Source organism: Bombyx mandarina, chromosome 12, assembly GCF_030267445.1.
Source record: "Bombyx mandarina strain Sakado chromosome 12, ASM3026744v2".
Classification (NCBI taxonomy): domain Eukaryota; kingdom Metazoa; phylum Arthropoda; class Insecta; order Lepidoptera; family Bombycidae; genus Bombyx; species Bombyx mandarina.
Window position 1 is genome coordinate 1,683,192 of NC_143219.1, and position 12,480 is coordinate 1,695,671.

At 37.3% G+C, this 12,480-nt stretch overlaps 1 protein-coding gene across 7 annotated transcripts in view; it reads right to left on the bottom strand.

Moving 5' to 3' along the window:
- Positions 1–12,480, bottom strand: part of Msp300 (Muscle-specific protein 300 kDa) — a 215,885-nt gene that overhangs the window by 79,669 nt on the left and 123,736 nt on the right. For all 7 annotated transcript variants that reach the window (XM_089731748.1, XM_089731746.1, XM_089731744.1 and 4 more), the window contains 10 exons: positions 12,113–12,298; positions 11,278–11,625; positions 10,499–10,759; positions 9,199–9,669; positions 7,827–9,125; positions 7,567–7,740; positions 5,258–5,359; positions 4,195–4,432; positions 3,306–3,640; positions 675–3,125 (listed from right to left, as the gene is read on the bottom strand). In XM_089731748.1, the coding sequence (XP_089587874.1) occupies positions 675–3,125; positions 3,306–3,640; positions 4,195–4,432; positions 5,258–5,359; positions 7,567–7,740; positions 7,827–9,125; positions 9,199–9,669; positions 10,499–10,759; positions 11,278–11,625; positions 12,113–12,298 (5,865 nt within the window). The remainder of the gene's footprint in view (positions 1–674; positions 3,126–3,305; positions 3,641–4,194; positions 4,433–5,257; positions 5,360–7,566; positions 7,741–7,826; positions 9,126–9,198; positions 9,670–10,498; positions 10,760–11,277; positions 11,626–12,112; positions 12,299–12,480) is intronic.

The following is a 12,480-nucleotide window of genomic DNA, read 5'->3' on the forward strand; positions in this document are numbered from 1 at the left end:
ACTATTATTACTTATTAATAATAATTTTTAGTAGTTTCTAATAAAGTTTGTTTGTTTCTGCAGATTTATTACATTTTTTCAAAAATTTTTAGCACGCGTTCGGTGAAGACGTCTTAATGTTTGGTATCCCAACAAATATGTTGTGCTTCGAATGAACTGACACTCAAAATCCTCCATTCTGAGATTTTGTTTGTAATATTGTTAATTATTATATGCATCGCGAGAGCATCGGTATCGCAGGATCCGACTGATGCATGACCACGACCACTCTGTCAAGAGTGTACGAATAGGAAGAATTGTTAATTATTTCGTGTATTCAGTCCTAAGCGTTTTTTTTCCTTTAAGCAAGTCCTTTTTGTAAACAAGTCGTTGTTTAGTAATGGAGCTTACGATTATCGGCTTAAGGTGTTGCAATAAAAATTGATGAATAATTTTCCGGTTTAGGTATGTACCGATTAATCGTCATTAAAAAATATACCTATTATTTTAAAATGCATACATTACTATATTTGTAAAGACACATAAATAGGAAGAAGTATTTTAACGTAATAATTTATAATAATAAAAATATATTATATTATATTTCTCTGGCATATATGATAAGGACGCTCTGTCATTTTATAAATATTTATTTTATTATTGTAGTCAATGAAGATTAACAATAATGCACTAACCTCTAAGTCGTTTTTGGCGTGATTCAGCTTTTCGAGGTGGAGTCTGAGCGCGTCAACCGTAGTGATAACTTCATCTTTGATGTTGTTCTTCTCCAAGATCGCTTTTATCTTGTCCATTAGCTGGCAGAAGTCCTTCCAAATGTCCAGGTCTTGCTCTAACTGGGCTTGACGCGATTTCGCAGAGTTTAGAGTATTCTTCAGGAGTTGGTTGTGCTTCTGATGGTCTTTAGACAGCTCTTCTTGTTCAGACGCCGCCAGCGATGCCCATATCTTGTCCACGATGTCCTGCATTCGCTTTCCGACCAAATCCTTCATCTCGGGCTCGGAGGAATTGAAGAATGACTTGTGTTCTTCCAAGTCAGCTTCGATGTTCTCAAAATCGGTTCCGTTCTTGCCCATGTTCAAGCGTATGTTAGCCTCATTGACCCAGATGTTCAACTTTTCTACCAGTTTCAGGTATTGTTGTCGGTACTTCTTGTTGTCTTGCAGGTATTTCTCTCGGTTAGTAAGTTCCGCAGGCAAAGATGTCTTCAAGGAGTTTCCTTCTGAAATCATTTCGAGCAGTGCACCAGGTATTCCGTCGTCGTTCTTAACGGAATCCGCGATTTTAGAGAACTTCTCTAGATTGGACTGGATGTTTTTCACAAGTGTAGAATGTTCAATCAACTTCTTTTCGACGCTTGCAACGTCTCGATTGAGTAGCGGACGGGAGTGCACAGCTGCCTCGTTTTCGTGGAGCCATTGAAGAATCTCAGATAGATCTGAAGCCAGTTTCTTGTGCTCCGCAGCAGCTCTCTCGTGCTCTTGTCTCTTCGACTCAACAGTCCTCCTTAATGTCAACAATTGCTGTTTAAGCGATTGAAGAAGTTCTGTGATGTTATTCCTGTCGATAACGGTACCTTCCGCGGCAATTTGCTGGCCTTTATCCGTGGCTGTGGCCAGAAGCGCTTCACAGCCTTGAATTTTGACAATGATATCATCATAGCGTTTGATCTTATCTTCCAAAGAGTCATTAGATTTTTCAATATCTGAGGTAAGGTCCGTGTACTTGGATATGAATTCTTCTATTTCTTTAACCAAAGCGAAGAATTGTTCGCGCAACAACATGAGTTGTTTGAGCTTAGAGATTTGATCTTCAATCGTGCTCATCAGTTCATCTTGTTTGCTGAGAATATCTTGGAGGTCATGGAGATTACCACCTTGCAATTCATTGAGCATTGATTTGTTTTTCTTGAGGTCCGCCAAGATAGACTCATATGCCTGTATTATTGGTAGCACATCTTCTACTTTGCTGCCAATAGGTTTGTTCAAAGCCTTAAGTTTGTTCTGAATTTCGCTTAAGAATTCTAAAGCCGCAGCTACCTTAGCAGCCGCGTCTTTGTATTCCTTGATATGTTTGTGAAGAATATTCTTTTTGTCGTTTATGATGGCTTTGATCCTGGCGAACTTGTCTGAGAGAACGTTAATCTGCTCTTTAAGTTGCAATTTGTTTGAATCAGATAAAGATTCAGAGATGTCTTTCGATTTTTGCTTAATTTTGTTAATAACCTTTTCGATATCTTCGGCCTCTTTGCTGAGTTTTTCGAATTTAGCCAGTTGTTCTTCTAGAAGTTGTAGGTTTGATGTTCTTAATTCGGGCGTAGCAGCAACTTCTGCCTCATTCAGCCAGCTTTGGCATTTAGCCACTTCGGATTCAAACTCATTTCTACCTTGAAGCAATTTAGTAAGGGCTCCAAGTTTGTCATCAATGTCTACTTTAGCTGAAGTGTAAGATTTGTTCAAGTCTTCCAAAATAGCCTGCAGTTTTGCGCGGTCTTCAGGTGAACAATCTTTAGATACAGCGTTCCCTTGTCGCATAACTTCGGTCAAAGTATCATTGTGGAAGTCAGACAGTTCCGCTTGATGTTTTTTGTGAACTGCAATTTCCTTTTCAACTTTAGCAGCCTCTAGTGGAACTGGTCCACCGAGTTTCTTGATTTCCGCAAGTTTGGATTTCAACCAATTCTTGGCTTTCTCTATATCATTTTCGAGTTTCTTTCTGTCTTCGCCACATGTTCCTAATCTTTCGATTTCTTGTTTGATTAAGGTAGCCAACTGTTTCTGTTTAGAGGAGAGCTCAGAAAGTTCAGATTCTAGCTGCATCTGTTCTGATGGTTCTAGTTCAGCTTGAATGTTGCTAACTTTCTTTTCCAGAGAGTCGATCACGGTTTTCTTACCGTCTGTCTCCTTCAACAAATTGGCAACCTTCTTCTGTCTTTCTTTAACGGACTTGCTCTCGTAACCCAAAGGCTCTGGGTGAAGAAGATTATCAATCTCTTTTTGGAGCCATTCGTTTTGCGCGGCAACTTCTTTCTTTGTGCCGTCGATGGCTTTGTGAGTAATTTCCAGCATTTGAAGCTTACGTTGAATGCGTTTAGCGATGTCGTTGTAGCGACGTTCTACAGACTTCATCTATAACAAATAACACAGAAGATTCTTTTAGAACAAAACTAAGTATGATCAAACAAAGCATTGGTGGTTTTCACTGTGGTGAAATTAATACTATGAATTTAATATGAAAATGGAGATTTAATGGACAAGTATTTTGTGATATTTTTAAAATAATGAATGAATGGCATAAAAAATGCTTACTTGTTCCTCAACTTGCTGTGACTCCAGATTGCTGACGATGTTGATGACAAGAGTTCCGACAACCTTTATATTATCCACTTTCTCTTTTCCGGCTTGTCCGAACTCTGATGACAGCTCGTTTAGAGCAACTAGTTTCTGAGGACAAGGCAGACCAGATCCTTTGTCGGCCAGGCACATCTTCTTCAGAACCGAATCAAACCAGTCGTGGATCTCTTGACACTTGTGACGGAAATCGTCGATGGTGCCTTGGTTCGCCTTTTCGCGCTCAATAGCTTTACCTATAGCTTCTTCCAGATCGTCAAGCTCCTCTTCCAAATTGATTTCATCTTCAAGACCTACATTTAGAAAATGAAGTTATATTTGTTTTAGTTGTTTAGAGATGTTTTGGAAAATTAGCAATCTTAAATGATAAATAAAAAAATTGTAAACAGTAAAAACATACATTTTGAAAGCCTAAGAACTTAATATATTAAAACTCATTCTTACTGAACTATACAGAAATGGCAATTGAGTTTATTTCCTATGATTTTGATATTTATTACATTCATGAGACTAAATGCTTATTTAACACAATTCTTTAATACCGCTCTGATTCATACGCCAGGCTTATTAATCAGAGCGTGTTTACATTTGACTGCAACTGTTGGCCACCGACTAATTGTTTTGCGGTCATTGCTAATTTGCTGACCTGGTGTTGATCATTTTTGTTTCTCCGATATTTACTGAAGATGGACAGCCAGATAAAATAATACATAAAACTCTATGATTACCATTGATATTAGCAACATAAATGCATCAAATTAAGTTCTTAAGCTTGACACCTTTGACGGGCCAACGTATAAAGATTAAAGAAACAAGTTGCCATGACATCGTGACTAATGAAACTCACCTTCAGTAGGAATTTCGGTGAGCAATCTGTTTCTCTTCTCGCCAAGTGACACTAGGGCGTCACTCATTGCCGCCATGTCTTGTTTGGCTGCTTCGGGCCTCAATTTGGAGGGATTGGCGAGCCAATCACGGGCGAGGGCGTTGTGAATGTTGATCCATTCTTGGATTTCAAGGACCTGTTTCATGGCTTCTTCCATGCCGTGAACTGCGTCTCCAAGAGTCTCCAGGTGGCTTTGGACCTGAAAATAATTTCTTTTTTCAAATATTCCATAATGATTTAAATTAAATGAATACTTCTTCACACGTTTATAAATTTTAAAAAAGCATTACCAATCTGCTTACCACAAGGACACCACACAGTTTTACAATATTAGTTTTTAATAAAGCAAAACTTTTTTTTTTAAATGTGTCTACAAAAAAATGATGAAACAGATATTAGGTGTATTTGTATATGATGGTGATTTTAAAATACTGAACTAGACGTGATACTTCTGAGACATGAAAGTATCAGTACTAGTGCTGTGCTTTGAATAGACGATAAGGGATTATAGAAGGGAAATCTTGGCAGTACCATTACCATTACTGCCGTTACTGAGTTACAGCATCAACCAAATATGACCTAGATTGTTTTAAAGGCAACTTCATTATGGCCTGATATTATTTCAAGGCATTTCTCATTGACACCGAAACGGCTGGACGGATTGCGATGAGATTTTCTGGAAATCTTCTGTTTGGCCTAGCGAGTGACCTTGTGAAGTTTGGTGGCAATCAGATGAAAGTCAGATCAAAATTCGACCCGCTTTCTAGTGACAATATAAGGTCTCAATTTAGTTCCTGTTTTGGAAGTCACTTAAGATTGGACAATATCAAGCCACGATTTTTTTGTTGAGCGTGCTGAGTGATAAAACTACTAATTTGAATCCGTGGTGAAATCAATGACTATTTGGTGTTCGTAAAACTAATTGATTAAGAGAAAAGTGGTAATTCAAGTTTTTTTTTTCAATACAACATAAACACGATAGAATTTTTTGTATACAAAATTTACCAGTAATTCATAGCCTCACCTTCTGTTCGAAACTAATGAGTTTCTCAGAGAATTCGCTCGTCTCAATGCTCTTTAATAGTTCGTGTATTCGCGGACCTGCCCCTACATCGCTCACATGTGTCTATAACAAACCATGCGCAAACAAACACAAACCGTTAGTAACTTAGTGTATATTATTGCGTCCGTGAATTAAACACTAAATAAAAAAGCAAGCAGTTAAAAATTAAAAAAGGCAAAATCAAACTTAAAGAAAATTTCCTTTTTTTCTGCTGGGCGTATTTTAAGTAGGCGCTATTGATGTATTTCGGCCCAGTAACATGCATGCGAAGATTAGGGCAGTAGTATCTCTTTAATACAATTAGAACTGCGACGACGTAACTTAAGAGAGGCGGCGACACTTACAGTGTGATGAGCTTCAATAACCACTTATCAACAGGTAGAACGTGGGTTCGTCAATCCAACAAAAATAAAATGAAAATTTCACAATATATTAATCGTGAATTTCATTGCAATGTTAAAACTTAAAATAGACGTTCTTTTTCGTATAATTTTTCAATGTTATTTGGACTTCAACTCATAAGAAAAATGGCATTAAAATAATGGTTTTCCTATATGTCTGAGCGGCATGTTAGCTTGTTTGAATGACGTTTTTGAATAATTTAATGGCACCTTGCCCAATGGTTTGATTTTACCTTTCATTGCTATATTAATTTTAGCATTTAGGACTAATAAAAACGGTTACAGGGTGATTTGAACTATTCGCGAATTCTGGTGTTTCCCTAAATAATAGCGCAACTAAATCACATTCGAAAATTCAACTATTTTTTGCATAGCACGCATTTTTTTTTTATTTCTCTTATAGGCAGACGAGCATACGGCCCACCTGATGGTTAGTGGTTACCGTCGCCCGTGGACTTCAGCAATGCCATGGGCAGAGCCAAGCCGCTGCCTACCGCTTAATACTCTCCACAAGCCTCGTTTGAAGAAGGACAATTGAAGATCAACTGACGCGTGAGGACAACGAACTCTTCATAACCGGAACGACAGCATTCTCGTTCCATTGCGGGTTTCGTGTAACACGAACTTACATTAACTTTTTAGTCGTAATCATTGATACATCAAGACTTAAATTAATTTTGTTTATTACATTGATTCTTTTATTCTGTTATCGAAATTGTAAATAGTAAAAATCGATTGACGTTTAGAGAAGAAAAGGCAACGCTCTGTTTTGCCTTTGCTCTATTGTGATATATTATAAGCATTTTGTTTTCCATCCTGAAGTTTATTGTCTTCTTAACACCCTGTATGGAGTTTTATTAGTCCAAGTGCAAGTGTATTTACACAATCATGTGAATCATTTAGTTTTTATTGCAAAGTGCTAAAATACACTCAGTGAGTCAAGATCATAAACTGTTTCATTTGTAAGAAGGAAATGCCAAAGCGGTGTGATAATTTCGAAAAAAAAAATTACGTGTACAAATTTAAGTAGTGAATTTAATTCGTAAGATTTTAATCTAAGAGAAGTACTTGTTTTGTTTGACTCGTTTTTCAAGTAACGCCCATAGTTATGCTCTTTTGATACCTAAAATTATAGATAGTTAAAAAGTTCTTGGGGACTTAGCTTCTTTCTACTAAAAAGTTGTTAAATCGTAATACAAACGTGTTACATGATTTTGGTTTTAGAGAAATATTGTTGCCACAATACATACAACTTGTCTTGAAATGCCTCAGGGGATTTATACTAATTTATCATCATATTTATAATCATATTTATTACGATCTTGACCCATAAACCAGGTGCACAAAACGACCAGCCAACGTTAAATGCTCAAGCTAAATATTTACTTGTACCCTTCTAACTACACTATAACTACGATATCGATAAACAATCGTAATAATATAGTCAAAATATGTATCTTACTTTACTGTTTAATTATCGTTGGTTCTTGTCTTTTTGTAGACCTGGTAAACTCGAGATAGTTTGTATTTAGTCAATGAAATGTAAGTTTCTGCACTCTCAATCAAACGAAATAATCGGATGTAAAATGTTCAGAATACTTGCAATGCATTTAACCTCTTTTTTTTAATACGCCATATGAGAGACACACAGCGACAAAAATACAATATACGGTATATTGATGATTAGTTTTGAATACCATAATAAAAACGTTCAAAAAAATTTACACTTTAATCTTTAAAGAAGACTTATGAATATGCATTACTTTTGTTTTCTTCTAAACAGTTTACTCTTCTAGTCGCAATTATATTAACAAATCAAAACGAAGTGAGTACATCAGAGCCGAGCACGTTACCAGACGCTATTATTACCTGGTCAATGAGATCCTCCAGACGAGCTCTTACGTGGAGCTCTCTTGGAGGAATGGGCAGCGGTGCGGTATCGGCCGGAGACGAGGGTCGGGACACGGAGGCGGCTGCAGCAGAGCATGCTGCCACCGCTGCGGATAAACGACTCTTCTCGGTTTGGAGACGATTGTGGAGAGTCTGATAAAGAATTATTATGGTTACAAAAGTTATTTAGGTGCCATGAAGTTGAATTTTATTTAATGCACTCGCTCTGAATAACTTACCCTGGCTTTGTCAAGCAAATCCCTTCCGTGAGATAGTCCATCAACGGGCACGTCCAACTCTGTAATGGCCGGTTCGCATTCGTCCAGATTGTTCAAAATGCTCTCCAATGTGTCCTCATATTCCTTGAATTTCGCCAACCCTTCTCTGAGACGCCTCTCGATCTGTAGCGCTGTGGCGAGTAAGGACTTGTGGCTGTCGTTAACATTCTTTAGTTGTCTTCCAACTGTGTCACGAATAGCCGGAGTAGTAGCTTCATAACGCTCGATCTGAGCGCGACCCTTGCCTTCCAGTTCATCAAGGGTCGACCTGTACTTTTGGATATCATCTAGTAACACGGCGTGCTGGGCCAGCTGTTCCTCCGTTTGTTCTCTGTTAGCGATGTATAGAGAATTGTGGGCCATAAGTTGGAAAGAGATTTGTAACAGCCATTTTTCGGTATCTTGCAGCGACTGGTGGTATTGGTTGTAGTCTTTGATTTCGTTCTCTAGCTCCGCTTTCTTTGCTGCGCATTTAGTTCGTAGAGATTCACATTTCTTCTCGATTTCTGTTACAGAGTCTTTAACGGCAGGCTTCTTGGCCCAGCCACTGAGTTCAGCGGCCTCGTCTTTAAGCCTTTGTAATTCTGGTTTTTTATTATCGATCTCTTCTTCAATGTGTTTGTATTTCTCTAGCAAAGTCTTCATTTCACCTAATTCACCGCCAGTGGGAGGTACTTTGTCCAAATTCTGCTCGGTGTCTTTAATCCAGTTATTAATCTTATTTTTACTTTCTTCGAAATCTTCCCATTTACCGATAGCAGCTTTGAGCTGTGCTGTAATAGAGTTGAGGTCAATTTTTAATTGATCCCAACTCTCTTGGAGAATTTTGACGTCGTCTCGCAGACCATCTTGTTCTTCTGGAGGGGTGTTATTAAGGGCTTTCTTGAAAGCTTCTTGTAAAACAACTAGCAGATGATGGCCTTCAGTCATTCTGTTGTTAACAAGCTTGACAGTCTCAAGTTTGTCTTTCGTGGTTTCAATATCACCAACTCCAATTGAATCATGAACAGTTCCATGAGCTGTCTCCAGCCATTTCTGTAGATCTTCCTTTGCTTTGATAAATTCTGTGTGATCAGAAAGGTTTTTCTCTCCATTCGAAACGAGACCTTGAATTTTGGTGAGTAGAGTAGTGTATTCGGTTTGGAGGTTCACTGTTTTATCTCGAACCCAAGCACAGGCGCTTTGTTCCATCAAATTTTCACATCTGTCGTTAAGTTCTTCTAGAACGTGCTTATGGCCGAGTGCCTCGGAAAGCAATTCCTGAAAATTCAGTATACATTTTTTAATTATAAGGTAACTTACATGCAAAGCAAAAAATTGAAACCCAACCTACCCGACATTTCTCCAGATGTTCAGGTGTGATCTTATCCACTTTTTCAACAGTCTTCAGCTTCCCATCAAACTCTTTTACCCACTTGCTCATCTTCTCCGACGTCTCCAAATAATCAGACCAAGCGGACAAACACTTTTCAAGTAGCTTCTTCGTGTCCTTGCAAATCTGTTGCAGGTTTTCCCATTCGATCTTCAGTTGTTTAATCTCTTGATTAATGCTGTCCTTGCCTTCGTTACCAGTCGTTTCAAGAACTGCCTCGCTAAGCTTAATGGCTTTTTGCAATAATGCTTCTCCTTTAGGCAAAGCTTCGATGATCTTCTTGACTTTGTTAAGTTTCTTTTGTACGGAATCCTTCTCGCCGTGCGAGTCGGAACATTGTTGGATTTCGATCTTACAGTTGCGGATCCAATCGTAGAAGTTGTCGTAAGATTCCTTGTATTGTATGTGAGAGTTGACGTAATCTTCCAATTTCTAAGTAAAAATAGAAAACTTGTTTAGAACACGCTGTTGTTATTAATTGTAAATATAGAAAAAAAACGAAATGTGGTGTTGTGGGACACCAGGTAGGAACGAAGTTCCTTCGGCTAATGTAGAATCGACACAATTTGCAAAAAAAAATCGTGCTCAATTTTATGTTGGTTTTCTTGATTTTTCTCTTAAATTTTGCTGATTAGTTTTTAGTTAAGTACAGGAAAGTATTTAGGAAATTCAGTATTTTAGGAAATAATAAATTACGTAAAATAAAAATAAAATCGTAATTCAAATTATCAATTAAAATAACAAAATATGTCTCTTTATTTTTGTTTGACAACATAAAATTACATAGAAATAGAAATAATTACAAAATAGAGAGAGAAGGGATGAGAGAACGAAAAGAAAGAGGGAGAAAGAGAAAGGTATTATACACTACTCGCTTGTGTATACGACTGTCGCGCCTGCGCACGTCTCATTTAACGGTTTTATTCCACGCACTTTTTTCCACGGATTTTTTCTTACGGTTCTACTATCACATTTTTTTCAGTTCGGTCGCGCAGCGAAATCCCTATCCCCTCCAAGCCTGCCGTAAGGAACTTCGTTCCAAAAACTATATAAAATATTTAATGTGAACGCCCGAAATTATGTATTAGAAGTAAAAATGAAGATATGTTGTAATATGTACATACATATGTGTGACAATGGTTGATTGGAATTTATAAATAATTTTGTGTAATGAATTTGGTACGGCAATTGAAGCATAAATTGAACATGAATGATATATCACATTAAATTCATTAAAATCTGTCTTGGTTTTTAAGCTTACCGCGATCATTTCGCTGACTGTTTTTTTAATGTCATCATATCGTTTCAATGTATCCTCAATGTCTTTAGATTTAAGCGAAGCGTCCTCTTGAAGTTTCTCGTTTATTTTCTTAACCAGATCACTGTGAGATTCAATGTCTCTACTGAAGGTCCTGAATTTCTCTAGCTTAGCTTTCTTCTCAGACAAGTCGTTGAGTAGTGAGTCGTCGGATTGTATCTTTTGGTCGATGTCATCCAACCATTCAACTAAGAGCTTGTGGATCTGAAAATAAAGAGATTATTTGACTTTTTATATAACCGATTGACTTCTACTGTCTGTAATTCGAGCAGTTCAGTGTAAATTTTATCAAAACTATTAATCCTCCTTACATATCAAACAGTCAACAAACAAAACAAACAAGAAGTCAACAAGAACCTAATATACCCTAAACAAAAGTGGGAAATAGACAAATCTGGTTTCACGTCCCGTTGTGTTTTATCAACTGTATATTTCGGAAGCCGTAAAGTGAAGATTACTGACAGGTATCTCCTGTCATATAAACCTCCTGTTTCATTATAAAAAAGATACCAAGGGGAAAAAGAAACAAAAGTACACAGTTGTTTTATCCACAATCATTAAATTATTGTGATAACAATTAGCATCTTCTTCTGTATCGGTATCGGTTCTGTTAAATCCTTTTAGTAGACCTAACGAGATTTGTTATTACGTATGTTTTTTCAAAGCAACTCATTTAGATTCAGTGTGTACTGAATCTAAATGAGTTTCAAACAATTATTTACCTTTGAAATGTCATCAAATTGCGCTGCTCTACTTGTCAATTTATTGCGCACATCTTGCAAATCAGCGATGAGTTTATCGAACTCCACTTTCAGGCTATCGGTGTCTTCTTGTATCTTCGCTGCTCCTGCTTGTTCTGTGTTCATTATTACCTTCTCCTTTAACTCTAGGAGATATCTCAACTTATTCTGGCCTTGCTCCAAGGATTGGCGCAGGAGTTTCACAGTATTCAATTTATTGTTAACTTCTTGGAGTGTGTTCGGTATTTCGGCGCATTGGTTGAGTTTGTCGCGTGTTCTGTCCAGCCAATCTTGGCATTCACTGTACAGGGCGTTATGTTGTTGATGTTCCTAATAGCCAAAAAACAGTTTTTAGTAAAATATCAGACGGATATACATCTTATTGTTGTTTAGTATAGTGTCTGTATTTGGATAGATTTTTTTCAATCAACAATTTCTGACTTAATACTCGGTTTAGTACTGGCAAAAGTGTTTCAAGAATAAAGTGGTTATAGATTATAACTTATTATAACTTGTAACTACATAATTGAGGCGTCGATCTCATATCTTATGGGAGATTAGATAGAAATGTGAGCCCATTCTGGTAGTTTCCACGATTCTGCTTATTTGCCTGTCATGAAGCAATAATGCGTTGTAGTGTTAAGGGCGAGGCAACCGACGAAGAGAGAAATTTCGACCTCACTGTCTGCAATAGAATTTTACCTGAGGATGTCAATGAATAACCACTTGATAACCATAGACCTTAAGAGCTGTGAGCTAACCAACCCCTACTTGGATTTTTTTAACATTGTTTTGAGAATATTACTAGTTACCGTACCTGATAATGAAGTTCCAATCTCTTCATGACTTCCTTGGCTAAAGACAATAATGCATTGTATTTGGTTGTAAGCTGGGTGATCCCGTTTGAGATTCTCGTGTCAGCGCAGGTTTCCAATAGTGTTTGAGCTCGAACATTCAGCTTATCCAGCTCGGCTTGCCAGTCAAACAGTGTTTGTAAATGTCCCTGGTAATAATAATAATAATAATAATAATTGAATTTATTGAGGTTTTCGAAAATGTTCATGTGCAATTCGATTGTAATCTTAAAACTTGATACACATGTCTGCTTTCTGCTTTGCATTTTCTGCTGCATTTGCTTTGTTGATAAATGAGGATAATAGATAACCCATGCATTAGTATCAGCAC